The sequence below is a fragment of the Ostrinia furnacalis genome, unplaced genomic scaffold, assembly GCF_004193835.3.
Source record: "Ostrinia furnacalis isolate ACB-3 unplaced genomic scaffold, ASM419383v2 OfSCF6932, whole genome shotgun sequence".
NCBI classification, from domain to species: Eukaryota; Metazoa; Arthropoda; class Insecta; order Lepidoptera; family Crambidae; genus Ostrinia; species Ostrinia furnacalis.
This window is the reverse complement of record NW_021137171.1, coordinates 311,183-330,623: the sequence shown is the minus strand read 5'-3', so window position 1 is coordinate 330,623 and position 19,441 is coordinate 311,183. Positions and strand designations below refer to the sequence as shown.

Below are 19,441 nucleotides of genomic sequence, written 5' to 3'. Positions count from 1 at the left end.
CTTCGCTACTAGCAAGTGACAGGACCTTACTCTACAGTGGCGCCATCTTGATGAGTGCAAATGCGTCCTCCTACCACTTTAGCGCTCACCAGCCGGCGCCACTGTCTTCGCTATTAGCAAGTGACAGGACCTTACTCTACAGTGGCGCCATCTTGATGAGTGCAAATGCGTCCTCCTACCACTTTAGCGCTCACCAGTCGGCGCCACTGTCTTCGCTATTAGCAAGTGACAGGACCTTACTCTACAGTGGCGCCAACTGGCGAGCACTAAAACGATAGCCCTTATTGAAACCTTATCAACGCACCTTAGGGTGGAGCGTGACGTGCACGGGCGCCTTGGGCGTGACGACGTGCACGCGCGCCAGCTGGGCAGGCACGCGGCCGCCAGTAGATTCTCCTTATTCGTTACGCTCTTGGCAGAGCGGTCGTGGTCACGTTGAGGCGTTGTTTACATCGTTTGTAGAGGCGGATACAACTCTCCGCACGATCTCCCGCCATCTCTCTCTATTGGCAGACTGTCTGGTGCAGTCAAATACGCCTTCTCCCACTGCTGATTTGTGGCGTCGCCAGTTGATTTTGTGGCATCAAATTGCCTGTTACATTGTCATAGGAACTGAAACCTTATCAACGCACCTTAGGGTCAAGCGTGACGTGCACGGGCGCCTTGGGCGTGACGACGTGCACGCGCGCCAGCTGGGCGGGCGCCACGTGCGGCGCGCGGCACGGGCACGCGGCGGCCAGCGGCATGTCTGCGGCCGCCAGCCGCGCGCCCGCCGCGCCCGCTTCACGTGTCGCCGCCGTGCCGCCGCCGCTTACGACGGTGTCGGGGGACGACATCATGAACCTGGAACGCGACGACCGGACGATCAGTATGTTTGTGAGGTGAAGAGCTGAGTCATAAAGTTGTTTTGAAAATCAAAAACAGAAGTAAAACTCAAACACCCGTATTCAACAATATTACTATGAAATCTCAGTGTGCAGGATAGATGCACAAGGTCCCAAAAACCTATTCAAAGACAATACCTACTTGAGTGGCGAAGTGACACACACGAACCAATCACAGAGCTCTATTCAACGCTGTGCGTTCGACTGCACATAGCGTTGCTGCTTCATTTAAGCAAGCACCAATTATTGTTATAATTACGGTTAAAGTAAGGTGGTGAAGAAGAGGTAAAGCAACTCAACCCAATAAAATAATATACAGAAATAGCAACCTCTACCAGCCGTAGCTATTCAGTCATCCCTCTCCCGCTTTACAATATAGAGAAATTGATATTACACTTCAAACTCCCCCTATACTGTATTTGGCTACTACTCCACCTTCGCTGGCTGGATTTCAGTTCCAACTAAGTTATGGTACAGCAGCTAAACAAGAATTGCAAACCAAAGGTGGGAATAGTTTCATTTATTTGTCTCGTTTCAAATACAAAACTCATTTTGAACCGCGCTATATAATTTTAAAGGAAGCAAGGGGGCAACACATAAAATCAGGGGCGTAGCTACCGCCGTATCTGCCGTATCAATTATACGGGGCCCCCGGCCTACGGCCCCCAAGGTGCATAAGCAAAAATTAATAAAAACTTCCCAAATTTTTTTCCAGAGTAAAGCAACACAAACATTTTTTTTTTTGAGAAATCTTTACCCTTCTTAAGGGCCGCCTAACAAATTTTGATAGGGGGCCCCGCCAAGGTACGCTACGCTTCTGCATAAAATACATACCAGAACTTAGAAAATCAGATCAAAAAGGAAAGAAAAAAACAAAGGACACGTACCTATGTCCCCTCGGGCACTCGTACTCGAAGCCGATGAAGATCTTGACGGTGAGGTGGTGCGGCGCCGTCCGGCCCCGCCCGCGCGCGCCGCCCGCCCCGCGCGGGCCCAGGCCCAAACCGCCCTCTATCCTGGTAGCGGACAACGGACAAACTAGTTCATAATCTTTTATTTCAAGAAAAATTGTCGCTGCTTGCACACGAGCGTGTCTCTCGTCTCGCTTACAACATTACGAATGGGGTATACATTTGAGTTGTTACAGGGTTATTTTTGTAACGGGAAGTTATTGGTAATTAATAAATGGGTGCTGACGCAGAACGTCATTTCGCAAAATATCATTATAGTCACTTTCTCAAAAAGTCTCGAGCGATATGACGAGTACTGGCCGCAAACGAACTTAAGTCGCTGACATGGCCGAACGGATTAGCAAGCTGAACGACGACATTATAAAGGTAGCAGGAAGGCGCTGGACCAATCGATCAACATGGAAATCATTGGGGCCTATGTTCAGCAGTGGACGTCCTATGGCTGAAATTATGATGGTGATGATGAAAATCAAGTGGCAGTGGGCAGGACGCATAGCTCGTAGAGACGATGGCCGTTGGGGCAGAAAAGTTCTCGAGTGGCGACCACGGGTCGGAAGACGTAACGTGGGCAGGCCTCCCGCTAGGTGGACCTATGATCTGGTGAAGGTCACGGGAAGAACCTGGATGCGGGCAGCGCAGGGCCGGTCGTTATGGAAAGCCTAGGGGCCTGGCCGGGCGGCTGTGCTGTGGCTGGACGATGATGATGATGATGAGCTGTACCGACCGCGCGAGCGCGTCCCAGGGCAGCAGGTGGTTGGTGTGCGGCAGCAGGCCGGGCTGCAGCGCCTCGGGCAGGCCGGCGCTGTGCGAGTACAGCGAGGAAGGCCCGAGGCACACGAGGCTGAAGGACGGGAAGGCGGGCAGCAGGCCGGCCGGGCTGCCTGTGTGGAGCATGCCGGGAAGGTACTCGGTTGTGGACGGCTGCCGGGTCATCACTTTATCTGGAATGTGGAAATTTAAAGGGTAAAATGTGGAGCACCCTGGAAAGCTAAAGAAATATTGTTATCACATCTTTACTTGCATTTACAAAGTAAGCCATTTGAATTCGAAATAAATCTGGGTAGAATCGGACATGACACCAGTGTGTTTACCATGAGATTACGTTACAAATTACAAACTGTACGGCGCCCCTAGCGGCTACTTTCCAGAACTACAATCTTCATAATTTTTCTTATGTAAATTCATTCATAGTAAGCATAGTTATTTAATTTTTATCGTTAAGAGTTGCATCTCAAACTAATTTGAAAAAATCGATCTGCCTAATGATGGTAAGCACATCATCATCATCATGTCCACTGCTGAAAATAGGCCTACCCCAATGACTTCTACAATGACCGGTATGGTAAACATACTGAGCTTTTACCTGAAGTGGAGTCTCCTCTAACCGGCACCACGTATTTGTCGGAAGCTGGCGAGGCGTCGTCGTCGTCCCGCGCCGAGCCCGGCGACAGCGCGTCGGCCACGGACCACGCGCCGTCCCCGTCCCCGTCGCCGTCTCCGTCCCCGTCCCCTTGGGAACGCGCGGCTGGCTCGCCCGCTTCCTGAGACGATGCGCCTTTCACTGACGCCGCTCTGAAGTAGTATTGTTGTTTTTGTTAGAAAAGTAAAATGATAAGATTCCGAATCATATTATTATAGGGATAGGAAGATTTCGTAAACCCATAATAATAATGGACCTGTAATAATACTCAAAGCGGGAAAATCGATAGCTTGTAGCTTAAGAAACACGCCGCACTTTTTAACCATCTACAGTGGATCTGTCTTATTACTGTAAACTGATCTACGGGACTGAAGATTTAACACCTATATCATGGGAGTTACCTGTAAGTAGGAGTGGATGGCACGACAGGGATAGGGAAGTCAATGGCCTGCAGAGTAGGACACACGCCGCATTCCTAAGCCGCTTGCTAGTAGAACGTGTAGTTAGCGCGTTTCACGGAGTACAGGTTTCACGCTAGCACTTGATGCAGACTTTACAAACCTAAAGGGTAGGCTGTAGAAAGAGTACGTAAGTAGTAATTTACCTATAAGTAGGAGTGGATGGCTGAAAGAAGGGGAAGTCAATGGCTTGCAGGGTGGGACACACGCCGCATTCTTCAGCCGCCTGCTGGTAGAACGTGTGGTTAGCCCGTTTCACCGAGTACGAGTCCTCGCGCGAGCACTTGGTGTAGATTACATGGCTCCCTATAGAAGGATTATGTAAGAAGTAACTTACCTATAAGTAGGAGTGGATGGCTGGAATACGGGGAAGTCAATGGCCTGCAGAGTAGGACACACGCCGCATTCTTCAGCCGGCTGCTGGTAGAAGGTATAGTTAGCCCGTTTCACAGAGTACGGGTCCTCGCGCGAGCACTTGGTGCAGATTTCACACACCAGAATCATGCCTCCCTGTAGCAACTGATCCTAAAATGAGTAACTTATCTATAAGAAGGCTCTTACTTATAAGTAGGAGTGGATGGCTGAAAGACGGGGAAGTCAATGGCTTGCAGGGTGGGACACACGCCGCACTCTTCAGCAGCTTGCTGGTAGAAGGTGTAGTTAGCCCGTTTCNGGTATGGTAAGCACACTGAGCTTTTACCTGAAGTGGAGTCTCCTCTAACCGGCACCACGTATTTGTCGGAAGCCGGCGAGGCGTCGTCATCGTCCCGCGCCGAGCCCGGCGACAGCGCGTCGGCCACGGACCACGCGCCGTCCCCGTCCCCGTCGCCGTCTCCGTCCCCGTCCCCTTGGGAACGCGCGGCCGGCTCGCCCGCTTCCTGAGACGATGCGCCTTTTACTGACGCCGCTCTGAAGTAAAGTTATATTGTTTTTTTTTTTAGAAAAGTAAAATCTGAAGTAGTATTGTTGTTTTTGTTAGAAAATTAAAATGACGATAAGGTTCCGAATCATATTATTATAGGGATAAGAAGATTTCGTAAGACCTGTAATAGTACTCCAAGCCTGGAAGACGGGAAAATCGATAGCTTGTAGCTTGAGAAACACGCCGCACTTTTTAACCATCTACAATGGAACTGTCTTTTATTTACTGTAAACTGATATACGGGACTGAAGATTTAACACCTATATCATGGGAGTTACCTGTAAGTAGGAGTGGATGGCACGACAGGGAAGTCAATGGCCTGCAGAGTAGGACACACGCCGCACTCCTCAGCCGCTTGCTAGTAGAACATAAGTGCCACTTGTGGTCTAAACTGAATAAAATATTTTTGATTTGATTTGATTGATTTGATTAGAACGTGTAGTTAGCGCGTTTCACCGAGTACGGGTAGGCTGTAGAAAAAGTACGTAAGTCGTATCTTACCTATAAGTGGGAGTGAATGGCTGAAAGACGGGGAAATCAATGGCCTGCAGAGTGGGACACACGCCGCACTCTTCAGCTGCCTGCTGGTAGAACGTGTAGTTAGCCCGTTTCACGGAGTACGGGTCCTCCCGCGAGCACTTGATGCAGATTTTACAAACCTAAGGGTACTACCAAAGGGTAGGCTGTAGAAAGAGTATATAAGTAGTAATTTACCTATAAGTAGGAGTGGATGGCTGAAAGACGGGGAAATCAATGGCTTGTAGGGTGGGACACACGGCGCACTCTTCAGCCGCCTGTTGGTAGAAGGTATAGTTGGCGCGTTTCACGAAGTACGGGTCCTCACGCTAGCACTTGATGCAGATTTAACACGCCAAAATCATGCCTTCCAATCATGTAACTCAATCAATGCAAGTGATCCTAAAACTTATCTATAAGAAGGCTCTTACCTATAAGTAGGAGTGGATGGCTGGAAGACGGGGAAGTCGATGGCTTGCAAGGTGGGACACACGCCGCACTCTTCAGCAGCTTGCTGGTAGAAGGTATAGTTGGCGCGTTTCACCGAGTACGGGTCCTAACGCTAGCACTTGACGCAGACTTTACACACCTATATGGTTCCATGTAAATATAGTAAATATGATAGAAGGATTATGTAAAAGTAACTTACCTATAAGTAGGCGTAGAAGGCTGAAAAACAGGGAAGTCAATGGCCTGCAGAGTAGGATACACGCCGCATTCTTCAGCCGGCTGCTGGTAGAAGGTATAGTTAGTCCGTTTCACCGAGTACGGGTCCTCGCGCGAGCACTTGATGCAGACTTTACAATCCTAAAGGGTAGGCTGTAGAAAGAGTATATAAGTAGTAATTTACCTATAAGTAGGAGTGGATGGCTGGAAAACAGGGAAGTCAATGGCTTGCAGAGTAGGACACACGCCGCACTCTTCAGCAGCTTGCTAGTAGAACGTGTAGTTAGCCCGTTTCACCGAGTACGGGTCCTCGCGCGAGCACTTGGTGTATATTACATGGCTCCCTATAGAAGGAATATGTAAGAAGTAACTTACCTATAAGTAGGAGTAGAAGGCTGAAAAACGGGGTAATCAATGGCTTGTAGGGTGGGACACACGGCGCACTCTTCAGCCGCCTGTTGGTAGAAGGTATAGTTGGCGCGTTTCACGGAGTACGGATCCTCACGCTACTAGCACTTGATGCAGATTTAACACGGCAAAATCATGCCTTCCAATCATGTAACTCAATCAATGCAAGTGATCCTAAAACTTATCTATAAGAAGGCTCTTACCTATAAGTAGGAGTGGATGGCTGAAAGACGGGGAAGTCGATGGCTTGCAGGGTGGGACACACGCCGCACTCTTCAGCTGCCTGCTGGTAGAACGTGTAGTTAGCCCGTTTCACGGAGTACGGGTCCTCGCGAGAACACTTGGTGCGGCCGCAGTTGCAAGCGCTGATGTAACGCACGCCAGATGAATGCTCTTTGGAGTTATCGCTGGAAGGAAATACAAGATTTATGATTTAGGTTAAACAATGTGTAACTGTATGTGTAAATAAATAAATGAACATGATGGTAAGGTGACAATNCCAAACTGCGAAAAATGGCGGAGGAAATACATGTTTTAGCATGAATTATCATGAATAATCATCATCATCATCAACAGCCCTTTACAGTCCACTGCTGGACTATGAGCCTCCTCCACTATAGTGGAGGGTTTTGCCATAATCTCCACGCTTGGCAGGCGAGTTGGAGATCGCAGTTTAAAAGATTGATGTTTTTCAGAGAGCGCTGCTGCCCATTCTCTGTTTGATGTGTAGTCCCTAAGTCCCCTCTTACGACACCCGCGGGAAGAGTAGGGGTTGGTGACAAATGTATTCTACTCTGCCGTCACCACACGGCTTCATGAATAATATTAACTACTTATTTACCTCTCAGTGTCTTGAGGCTACTTAAAAAAGTACATTCTGTGTTTTTATTATTATTTAGGCAGTTAAATACTGCACAGTATTTAGTACACCATTTTCTTTATTTTCTTCCATCATACACAAGAATACGCGTGCGTGAGTCAATGTTCGCTCGTATGTGAGGCCTTGTTGAATAGTATCCTGTAGGTGGGCCATCGTGCGTATTTTGTTTTCGATGTAAACTCGCGGAGATGAACAGGCCTGGTTTCACCGAGTACGGGTCCTCCCGGGAGCACTTGATGCAGACTATACAAACCTAAACCATGCCTCCCTGTAGCAAGTGATCCTAAGGAGTAACTTATCTATAAGAAGGCGCTCACCTATAAGTAGGAGTAGATGGCTGGAACACGGGGAAGTCAATGGCTTGCAGGGTGGGACACACGCCGCACTCTTCAGCCGCCTGTTGGTAGAAGGTGTAGTTAGCCCGTTTCACGGAGTACGGGTCCTCGCGCGAGTACTTGGTGCAGATTTAACACACCAAAATCATGCCTTCCTGTAGCAAGTGATCCTAAAACTTATCTATAAGAAGGCTCTTACCTATAAGTAGGAGTAGAAGGCTGAAAAACAGGGAAGTCAATGGCTTGCAGCGTGGGACACACGCCGCATTCTTCAGCCGCTTGCTGGTAGAAGGTATAGTTGGCGCGTTTCACCGAGTACGGATCCTCACGCTAGCACTTGGTGCAGATTTCACACACCAAAATCATGCCTCCCTGTAGCAAGTGATCCTAAAACTTATCTATAAGAAGGCTCTTACCTATAAGTAGGAGTAGAAGGCTGAAAAACGGGGAAGTCGATGGCTTGCAGGGTGGGACACACGCCGCACTCTTCAGCAGCTTGCTGGTAGAACGTGTAGTTAGCCCGTTTCACGGAGTACGGGTCCTCGCGAGAACACTTGGTGCGGCCGCAGTTGCATGCGCTGATGTAGCGCACGCCAGATGAATGCTCTTTGGAGTTGTCGCTGCAAGAAAATACAAGATTTATGAATCAAATTAAATTGTATAACTGTATGACTTTGCTAGATAATAAATAAATGAACATGATGGCAAGGTGACAATATGGTAACATTCATCAGCCTAGGGCGGTCCATTGCTGGACGTAAATCTCTCCCAATGCCACATAACCCGATTTCTCGCTTTATTCATGATGCTGGCCAATCTGAAAAGTAAATTAAGTAAGAAGCTCTCCTACTTTTCCTGTGGATGTCGTATAAGACGGTTAAGAACAACTATGCGAACATCGAGCTTCCCTAAACCGTTTTACCAGCGACAGGAGTGTAGTAAATAAGAGAGGATTGTGCTCATGCAGTGAAAACCTAACTATTAGCTTCATTTTACAGGGGAATTGAGTCGATTAAAGCGGTCGCATTTGTTCACCTAGGAATTAATTCACCCAAGTGAAAAGATGCGAAAACCTGGATGACTTAAGGCCGGGTAGCAGAGAAAATGGCGAAAATGAGGTTTTCATTTTTCATTTTTGAGGTACTAAACAGTAAAATTAAAGGCTAAGATTTTTATTGGGCATAGTTGAGGATATTTTCTAGGGCTATTAACGGATGGAAACACGATTTGATGAAGTTGACTCGATAGAATATATTCCCAAAGTTACCTCNTTGGCTGATTTTTTTTTTGTAGTTTTCTAATACTCTGTACAAGGTTTTTACGGAAAAAAATATAAAGAAAATCTCTACGCTAAGGCGGTACGAAGTTCGCCGGGTCAGCTAGTTTTTAATAAATGTAAAAATGCGTAGTTTTGCCAATACGTTTTTTTTCATAAAGCTAAGTCAGGTACCTAGTTTTGAAGATATTTCTAAACGACAAAATCTCGGGCGTCGTATATGTTGCCGATGCATAAAACCTCCGTAGAGGTTTTTCTCTTAGGTTTGATTTTATTAAAAAACTTGGTTTGATGTCTGTGTCAGTTGAAAAGTATTCCGTGCAAAAGCTGGTGGTTTACAATCTTCGAGCCGGATGAAAATGCTGGCACGGTACACATGTTGGCCGCTGCACTTAGAGACATTGCAGCTACCTCTGCTGCAAACACCAACAACGGTAACCTCTTAAGCCGTATATGCACGNACGGTAGATTTACGTCATTTTATAAAAGCTGAAAGTTTGTCAGCGTATGCTCCCAATATAGGATTATAATGTTGGTGAATTATGAAGTTTGGTTCATCGTGGCTTTGGCAGCTACCCTAAAAAAACTATGTGACAAGGAGTTGGAACTGTTAAAACTGTCTGGCTGATGGGGAAACTACTTCTAATTATTATTGCCCAAATACGATTTTTAAAAATCTGCTTTTATGGTATAACGTAAGTCTAACTTTTACGGTGGTAAGTACTTTCAGCTTTTATAAAATGACGTAGGTCTGGAGTTCACTAGCTCTTAGGCCCAGAACAGACCGTGAAACGCAACTGCAACGAAACTGCAACTTTCTGACGATTCTGATGAATGAAACTGAAACAAAGTTTCAAACTGGTCGCGTCATGTGTGGTCTGATGGTCTCAACGGACGCTATGGCAGAAACTTAGATGCAACTCAAAAGTAACAACTAGCAGTTGCAGTTTCGTTGCAGTTGCGTTTCACCGTCTGTTCTGGGCCTTAGTCTATTAGCTTACCTATAGCTGGCGAAGGCGCGGGGGTGCCTCGGGGGGAAGCAGGCGGCGGGCACGAAGGAGCGCGGCGTGTGCGCGGCCGCGGGGCTGCCCGGCTCCTCCCAGCGCCACTCGCTGTCCGACGCGCCATCCTGGGGACAAACCAATATTAGTTTCAATGAACATTTAATCTACACTAATACTAACAAAATGTTGATACTAACAAAACCTAACTCCAAATATATTTATGTTGCAATATTTGTCACATGTTTTGTAGGCCTAAGATGCGCGCCGTGATAACTTATCGACATTAAAATGTATGGGCAAAATCGATACGCGCACATCTTAGGCCTACTGGTAAATAAAAATATCTTTATTTTTAATATTATAAAGAGGAAAGATTTTATTTGATTGTAATGAATAGGCTCTGAAACTACTGGACCGTATTGAAAAATTATTTCAGTTAAAATTATGCTCGATCCCTGATGAACATCTATAGGTACTAATATTATAAATGCGAAAGTAACTCTCGTCTTGCTGTCACGCCTAAACCACTGAACCGATTTTGATGAAATTTGGCATAGAGATAGTCCCAGGAAAGGACAGGATAGTTTTTATTTGGGTATCCCGGTTTTTTGAAACAGGGACAGATTAAGGCGGGCGAAACCGCGGGAAAAAAATACTTTGTAAAATTAAAGTTTGTTTAAACGCACTAATCTCAGAACTGCTAGCCCGATCAAAAAATCTGATAGCATAGGTACCCATTTTTAAGGCTATTTTAGGCTTTATACCATCACGCGATCAATAGGAGCAGATCATTAATAAAAATACTGCGAAAATCGCAAAAAATATTTAAAGTGTAAACAAGTCGCGAGCACAGCTAGTAATTTTACATCTCGAATAAAACCGAAAAGAAAACTACCAAAACATTAAAACTACAATTATTAAAATAAATAAACAGCTAAATTATCCGATACTAAAGACGTGGTCAACGTTATAATTTACAATAGCAAGAGCTGGCGCCCAACATGGCTTCCAAATTTAAGAGACGTAGACCAAAATTGGCAACAAACGCGTTTACCACAATTGGTAACTCGTGAAGATCGTAGATCCAAAATATTAAAATTAAGTGAATAATTTTATGCCAGACAAATAACACGTTAAAAATTCGATACATAAAGTGGCGCCCAACATGTAGCACATTCTTTCACTACAATACGTTTTATTTACTAAGTTACTACTACCTGGAATTACAGAAATAATAACCAGAATATGGAGAGGAAATGTGCGTATCCCGGAAGTGCAGTAAAATAGAAAAATCTTCACCCACTTTAAAACGTCCCGTTTATAAGTATCAATTTTTGATTTGGCAACGTGCGCCGCGAGCCAACGGCAGATAATCGAGCCTTCAAACATATCGCGCTCACACGAGCCGAGCGGAGCCTATGCGAAAGCCAAGAGGCATGAAAATCACGCCAAGTTTGCGTTTGACATGACCACGATACAGGTTCCGTACAGCGATGCCGCTTGGCATACCTACTTTGCATGGTCAAGTTTAGGATAGGAAATGAAAATGTCGGTTAAATACAACATGGAATAGACTTTTGGTAGAATGGTAGACAACAGTATGTTAGTAGCAAACAGAAATGACAATTTTTTTGTGAAAAATAATGTCTTTAATAAAAATGAATGAAATTTAATAAAAGTTAATTTAAAAAGATTGGCTCGACTTAAAGGGTTAATACTATATACGGAACTATTTAGATTTAAAATGTTAGTCGAGCAAGAGTTGCAAGTTAATCCACGGGCCCCCAAAAATCCGCATCTGTATCCAAGATAGTTTTCCAGCTCGCGGGACGGCGCGATTAAGCCAGACAGTACAAGCAGCCTTGGCATGGGCCTACACAAATAATATTAAATTGCCAGGCCGATGCCAATAGCCGGCAATACGCGGCCAGACGCCTGCCAAGTGTGCGATTGCATACTTATTCTATACAATGTTAGGGATTTCAGACATCTCCCGATTTTAAGGGTCGCTTGGCAAGAAAAGAGTCGTCGACTTTATTTATTACAGCTATTAATATGGCAATATTCTTTAAAGTTAATTCGAGAGAGATTTATTAGAGGGGCGAAGATTTTTCGAGACAACTTTTGTTATGCATTTGCTATTAAACCAGTATAAAAACGGCGACAAAGTGCACATTTATCTACAGACCTTATTAATCAAACCAAAATAACTGTTTTAGGTAAAACCATACTCTTTAACGTGAAGAGCGTTAGAACATCCTATTAAAAGTTACGTCCACGACGTCACAAAAGACAGTGAATGGGAGTTAGAACACGTGCCGAGCTTGGGCGCGTGGAATAAATACTTTCTGCGCGGGAAAAAAACAGTGAACTCAGTGGGGCGAAGACGTTCGCGACTTCACTGATAGGAAAATATAGCCAAAGATGGAAAAGAGCAATTTACTATGCAATTGCTACTGAAACAATTTAGTTTTTATATTTTACTTTTAATATGTGAAAAATAAAAAATACTAAGATGCTTTGACCACGCTTTCCTAGCACACATCAAAGTGCTAAATCGATATATTCCATCACCGTGTTATAGTGCTATTATATCGTCAAACGATAGCGTAGAAGTAGCGTCACGATACACAACTTAGCGCTATTGAGAGCTTTCGTCGCGCGGTATAACATTCAGTTTTGAAAAATGCTATAATCAATCCGAAATCTGTCAACAAATTCTTTTGATTTTGTGGAAAAAGTCCGTTTTTACTACCCTACCCTTGTGCTCAAGTTTTGTCTCATGTGCGATATTATAGCTGGACCATAATCGCAATGCAAATATATCCGACGTCATTGAAAGGAAATCTTGCTCAAACCTCTAACATAAAAAATTTAGTTAATCTAGCCAAATAGTCAAAAGTCGGGCTAACTGGTAGACCGTTCCCACATTCCCATGCAGGCAGAGCGCGGCTAATGCAAAAGCAGTGGAGCGACAATAGTGGGCAGTATTTGGCACGCCGCGCGTATTACGGGCGCTGTTGGCACCCACACCGCCCATCAAACCGGATGTCGTATGCTACGTTATGAACGGACAATAAAACCTTACAACGTGCTTAAGTTTTGATTTACATTCTCAAACATTTTTTCCATTGAGAAAGCAGCGAAGAAAAGTTGGCGCCCAACTTGTAGCGAAATAAAAATTGCACTTGAAAAATGTGTCTGCTGGCATCAACGTCTGCTATACAAGCAGAAAATTAGGAACGCAGAATAACCTATTTTTAAAGACAATGTTTACAAACGTTAGACAAGCAATTTTTACAAATGCAAGAAACAGCAATACGAAAGATCGTCAAAGCAGACGATACTATCCAATCCCAACTAATATTATAAATGCGAAAGTAACTCTGTCTGTCTGTCTGTCTGTTACGCTTTCCCGCTTAAACCTCGCAACCGATTTTGATGAAATTTGGCATAGAGATAGTTTGAGTCCCGGGAAAGAACATAGGATAGTTTTTATCCCGGTTTTTGAAACAGGGACGCGCGCGATAAAGTTTTTCTGTGACAGACAAAATTCCACGCGGGCGAAGCCGCGGGCGGTAAGCTAGTAGAAAACTAAATTAAATTACCCTGAATACTACAAATTCAAAAGCCAGTGGAGTAGAGACAAATATAGTTAATCTTAATGGAATGGGGATTTTCTTAGGAATGCAGCCAATAGTTGCGGGCAACGTTAAACAATTGAATGCGGAAAGCAGCACTCATGGTATTACAATTTATCAAGAAAGCAGTCTAGGAAAATATCTTTAAATTTAAATGCTTTTTAGAGTGCAGAATAATGGCGCCCAACATGTTATCGTGGCTATTTAAATGTCCATTTTCCTAATAAAAAAGATGGTAACGGACAGGATTGTAATTTACGACCATATTTTTTCATAAGATTTTCAAAAAATCCTTAGACTACCACAGTACACAATCCAAGATTTAAAAGCTCAACTACAACAACCTACACAAAAACATCAAAGTAAAACAATTTTGCGTAGATCATCATGATCATCCCCTTAATTAAATGAAATAATAATAATAATAAATAAATGATTCTTTATTCAAGTAACCAGGACTCAGTTTGTTAGTAACAATTGCACTTAAAAACTATGTTAGTTGAAACAAGATGTAAAATAAATTGAATTTAGATTTAGAATTGAAATAAGTATCATAGTAAATTATACTCATTTCAATTCCAAACCCACAATTAAGTGCGAGGTTATGCATACATGAGTCATCCCCGCTTCACTCCATAGGCTGTGTCACAGCAATGCCTCATGTACACACAATCCAACCTGCTCGCAATCATGGTCAGGATGCTGTTGCCACTACTCCGGACCCTGCGCACCAGGGATGCACATTTTTTGCGCAGAAATAAAAATAAATCTCTGCCAATAAACCTTGTTTCTAAAAAAATTTTACCTACCTGCATGTTCCGATAAAACATTTTAAAATGGGTAAGTTTACTCACGTTTGGCCGGTGGTTGGTCCCGACGGGCGGCGCGGGCTCGGCCTGATGAGAGGTCAGCCCCAGGAAGTCCTCGAGCAAACGCCGGTTCTCACCGGAGCCGCCGCCTCCGCGGCAATTATCCTGGGAAATAGGTGGTGTAAGATATTTTGCAAAAATATGTGGGTAGGACCAGATTAGTTTAACTAATACTGGTAAAATTTTTACTGCAACTGATTTTAACACTGGCTAGTTCAATTCATTCGAAATTGACTCTCCCAGATTGTTAGGATACGTACGAAAGCAAAGGATACGTACGAAAGCAATTCAAGACGGCTCACCACCAACAACAAAAAAAAAACCCTCAAAAAAAAAAAGTCCAACAAAAATCGGTTTAAAAATTGCGTTACTTTTAGATATTAATTTCGCGAAATACGGCTTCTAAAGTATGATAAAAGTACCCCAGTGGCGCGAAGTTATACGAACACAGAATCAACGTTCCACAAAAGTCGAAAAATAGTAGGTCCCAAAATATCCAGTTCTCAAACGAAAAGGGTAGTTTAAAAATGAAATAACAGTCAACGAGCGATAGATTAGGACACGCAAAAAAGGTAGTGGGTATGACAAAAATAAAAGGATCAAAACAAAACAATTACTGGCTACGTACCGTCATGATCTAAAACTACCCTAGTCGATAAAAAATAGTAGGTCCCAAAATACTCAATTCTCAAACACGAAAAGGGTAGTTCTAAAAATAAATTACAATCGACGAGCTATAAATTAGGAAAAACAAAAGCAGTAGGTATGACAAAAATAAAAGGATCAAAAGAAAAAAGTTACTGGCTAAGTACCGAAGTGATCTAAAACTACCCCAAAGTCGATAAAAGGCCCCAAGATATCCACTTCTCACACGCGAAGAGGGTAGTTCAAACATTAAAATAACGGGCAACGCGCGATAGATTAGCAAATAGAAAAAAGTAGTAAACAAAATAGAAGGATCAAGAAAAAAAAGTTACTGGCTACGTACCGTCATAAAATCTAAAACTACCATAAAGCAGAAAGCATAAAGATAATAGGAGGCCTCAATATATCCACTTCTCACAGGCAGAGGGTAGTTCACAAAATAAAATAACGGACAACGCGCGACCAATTAGCAATATCAAAAAAGCAGTAAGAAAAACCTAGAAGGAACAAAGAAAAATGATATTGGTAGAAAAAAATAAAAATTTCACTCACCTGATGCAAAAGCGGCATAAGTGCCGCAAAAGTTTCAAAGTTTCGTTCGTAGTCTCGACGCTCGGGCAGAGTAACTGCTTGACTGTTCGCGCGGCGACGGCGCACAAACGACTGAGAACGAGACTGCGCGCCACGCCGCACGAAGCCGAGCCTGCCCCCACCTCCGCTGCCCTCCCACGCCACCCACCGGAACTGCCGTAGTCAAATCACTACTTTTAAATTTAGAATTATTTTGTTTCGAACTTTTCCGTCTGATTTTTGATATTAAATTAATTTTGACTTTATTTTTTGATTTTACTATATTAAAATTTAGTTTTTCGTTAAAAATAAATTTAATGAAAATAGTTTTAAACTTTTATAAAAATGTGGGAAACACGTGGTTTCCGACAGCGCTTGCGTGGTTGAAACAGAACCGGAAGGAGGGTTTAAAAATATTTTTACTTTGCATATCCGAGTAAATACATTTTCCAGTGTGTATAAATAAAACATCAATTGGTTTTTTGTTTTAAAATTCATTTATTTGCATAGTTCACATTTTAATATAAACAACAAAAAACTGTAAATCATATCGGTGAAATAATCTTTGACTCTTATGCATTATTGCTTTTATGTAATTTATTTTTAACTTATAAATCTAAGATATGAATGTTGAATAAAATAACGTATGGAGCAAGAATAATCTAACGCCCGTATTTATTTAACACTTATGCTTGATCCTCATTTTTCCTACACCTCAAGAGATGAAATTACCGAGAGTATACTTAAAAATACAGCTGAAATAAGCGCACAAAACGTGACCGAGATACGACATTTTCACACGATGTAAAAATTTATTAGTTAACTAGAATATACCAAACTTTATTAACATCACACTACACATAATAGCTAGCCAATGGACTATTAAACAATAGAATCATTTCAAATACATTAAAGCATCTGTATATATTTTTACAATCTATAAAAACATTTCATCTATGACCTCTTGCAGTAAATATGATATGATATTGGTAAAAACAATTATTTTCGTAACATTCATTGTAAAAATTGTGTAAACTGTAAGGCAAACATATTAGGAAGCATACAGCCTCTAGGATTTATAATAATATTGCTATATCGTATCACTATAACTAAAGCTATTGTTTGTTTATAAACAAATCAAACACACTTCATATGTACTTTAGGTTGTTTCCGAAGATTCTCATTCCCATTTTATTACTTATACAATTCAAATTACTTCTTAAATTTTCATTAAGCGTTACATACAAATTCGTTTGTTATAATAAATTTTAACAGATAGATAAATGTTTTCGTTGTGTCAGAATAATTTACAATGCTTATTTCGTACAGAAGTTTAAGAGTGAAGAATGTCGAAATTCGGGCTTAATAGGTAATCAATGAAATTAGAAAAAAATAGAAAGATAGTAGTTTTGCTAGAAGGTTTCACTGTTTTTTTTAATACATTGTAACAGTTTTTGTAACACCGTATATTGGTAACAGCTTTATGTACTCTGTAGGAGCAGACTCTCACAAATTTACCAGAGGCAAATGGAGGATTTAGCCTTCACTCCCTATGCTAGCAAAGGAACACCAGACCTTCCTTACCCAGACATTCCATCTGCAAAAAATACACATACAAACTCTTATAATATTGCTTCTTTTTTGTCTTTTGCGACTTGCGACTTTTAAATCAAATCTTACAACACTTACACAATAAACATGTCACATTTCTAATTTATGCAACATTAACTTACTTAACAAGGCTTTACATTGGCAGTGTACAATCAATTCCTTTATTCTCAATTTAATCATCATCAAAAGGTGCAATTTGCATCAAAAAAATTCTACTCTGTTAATAATTCTGTCATGATGAGAAAATACTTCTACGTTACATAAGAGACTAGCATTTGCCTGTGGCTTCACCGGCGTGATATTTATTTTGTCACAGAGCGTCATAAATTATAGCCTTTATGTTATTCTGGATTATAAACAATAAAACTGTAAAGTTTCATCAAAATCCGTTCTGTAGTTTTTGCGTGAAAGAGTAACAAACATGTTGACATCCAGACATCCATACAAACTTTCACATTTTTAATATTAGTAGGATAACAGCCAGTCTGGCTGAAGATTCTAGCTTTTGCTGCAGTGTTGGCTCGTTCCCAGATGTATAGAATATGGAATTGGAACCGAAGAGGTCATATTCGAAGCAACAAGTCTACTGGTGACGGTGTCGGAATTATTGAATCGAAATCCGAGGAACGCGGGTTCAAGCCCCGCCACCGCTGGATTATAGTGGTGGACCCACTCGTAATACAAGCATTATTATAGCTAATGGTACTTTAGGGTTACCTGGAGCTAAAAAATACACCTCACTCTTAGACCAGATTGTTGCAGTGATAGGAATAGGAGTCTACTCGCCTCTCTCTCTCTCGCAGTCCACCAGAGGCATTGCAGTGATGGGACCGAGAGTAATTACACGTCCCACTGTCAAGTGGGAACGAAAGAAGCTTCACGTCCCACTGTCAGTCCAAATAGTGGAGCTCTTTTGTTCCTACGGGCCATTGTAAGTTCGAATATAGGATTCTTGTAGCTCCCAGTCTTGCAACTTGAACAGCGGAGCTTTGATGTAAGAATGCTGTCCCCCTTATCACATCTCCTTTTAGTTTCTGTGATCTGTGGGTGGGACCGAGAAAGGCTATACTTTCCAATTGCAAGTTGCAGTGGTGGGAACGAGAGACTACACGTCCATCCAACTAACAAGTTGCAATGGCAGAAGCTTCACGTCCCACTGTCAATCCAAAAAGAGGAGTCTTGTACTCCTTAGCTTCTCGCAACCTGAATAGTGGAGCCCTGATGTAGCCTAGGCCCCATTCTGTGTCCGAAAAGAGGATTCTTATATTCAGAGAGTCGTATCTCCTCAGTGTTGCAACCTGATCAGCGGAGCCCTGATGTAGTTTACGCTCCATTCTCAGTCCGAATAGAGGAGCTCTACTGTATCCCTCAGTTTTGTAGCCCGATGTAGCCTACGTCCCATTCATGTCCGAAAAGAATCTTGTAGTTTTGTAGTTTCCGTAGTTCTCGTCAGTCCTGCAGCCCGAACAGCGGAGCCCTGATTGTCACAGAAGGCGCGCGGCAGGCGCAGCACCCAGTAGGCCGACGCCGACAACTTGATGGCGGGAGCGCAGTGGTGGGACCGAGTAAGTTGCAGTGGTGGGAACGAGAGGCTGAGAAGTTACACGTCCCACTAACAAGTTCCAATGGTAAGTTTTCATGTCCCACTGTCAGTCCGAAAAGAGGACTTGTACCCCTGTCTTGCAACGTAGTAATGTCCCATTCATGTCCGAAGAGGGTTCTTGTAGTCTAGTAGTCTTGTAGCCCTCAGTCCTGCAGCCCGAACAGCGGAGCCCTGATATACCCGGCGCGGTCCCTCTGCAGCAGCCCGCGCTCGTCGCAGAAGGCGCAGCACCTAGTAGGCAAACGCCGACAGCTTGATGGCGGGCGCGCAGTGGTGGGACTGAGAAAGGCTATAAGTCCCACTAGTAAGTTAGTGGTGGAAACGAGAGAGGCTACGTCCTACTATCAAGTGCCAAATCCAATGCTGGCAACGTCAGAAGCTTCACTTCCTACTGTCAATCCAAAAAGAGGAGTCTTGTACTCTTTAGTCTTGCAACCTGAATAGTGGAGCCCTGATGTAGCTTACGCCCCATTCATGTCCGAAAATCTTGTAGTCTTGTAGTTCCCGTAGTTCTCAGTCCTGCAGCCCGAACAGCGGAGCCCTGATATAGCCGGCGCGGTCCCTCGGCAGCAGCCCGCGCTCGTCGCAGAAGGCGCGCGGCAGGCGCAGCACCCAGTACGCCGACGCCGACAGCTTGATGGCGGGAGCGCCCACCGGCTGCGGGATGAAGATCGGCCCGCCTGGCACTGGCTGTATCTGGAATTGAGATTTGTTACCGGTAAGATAAGGTTTGGTACGTTCACGTGGACCGAATTTGAGTAT

General features: G+C 43.4%; 1 protein-coding gene across 1 annotated transcript in view; it reads right to left on the bottom strand.

Moving 5' to 3' along the window:
- LOC114362948 (protein SMG8) overlaps positions 1-19,441 on the bottom strand; it is a 30,626-nt gene that overhangs the window by 1,755 nt on the left and 9,430 nt on the right. The window contains exons 8-13 of the mRNA XM_028318538.1: positions 7,877-8,080; positions 4,434-4,642; positions 2,580-2,796; positions 1,772-1,900; positions 678-843; positions 305-364 (exon numbers count right to left, since the gene is read on the bottom strand). Coding sequence (XP_028174339.1) covers positions 305-364; positions 678-843; positions 1,772-1,900; positions 2,580-2,796; positions 4,434-4,642; positions 7,877-8,080 — 985 coding nt within the window. The remainder of the gene's footprint in view (positions 1-304; positions 365-677; positions 844-1,771; positions 1,901-2,579; positions 2,797-4,433; positions 4,643-7,876; positions 8,081-19,441) is intronic.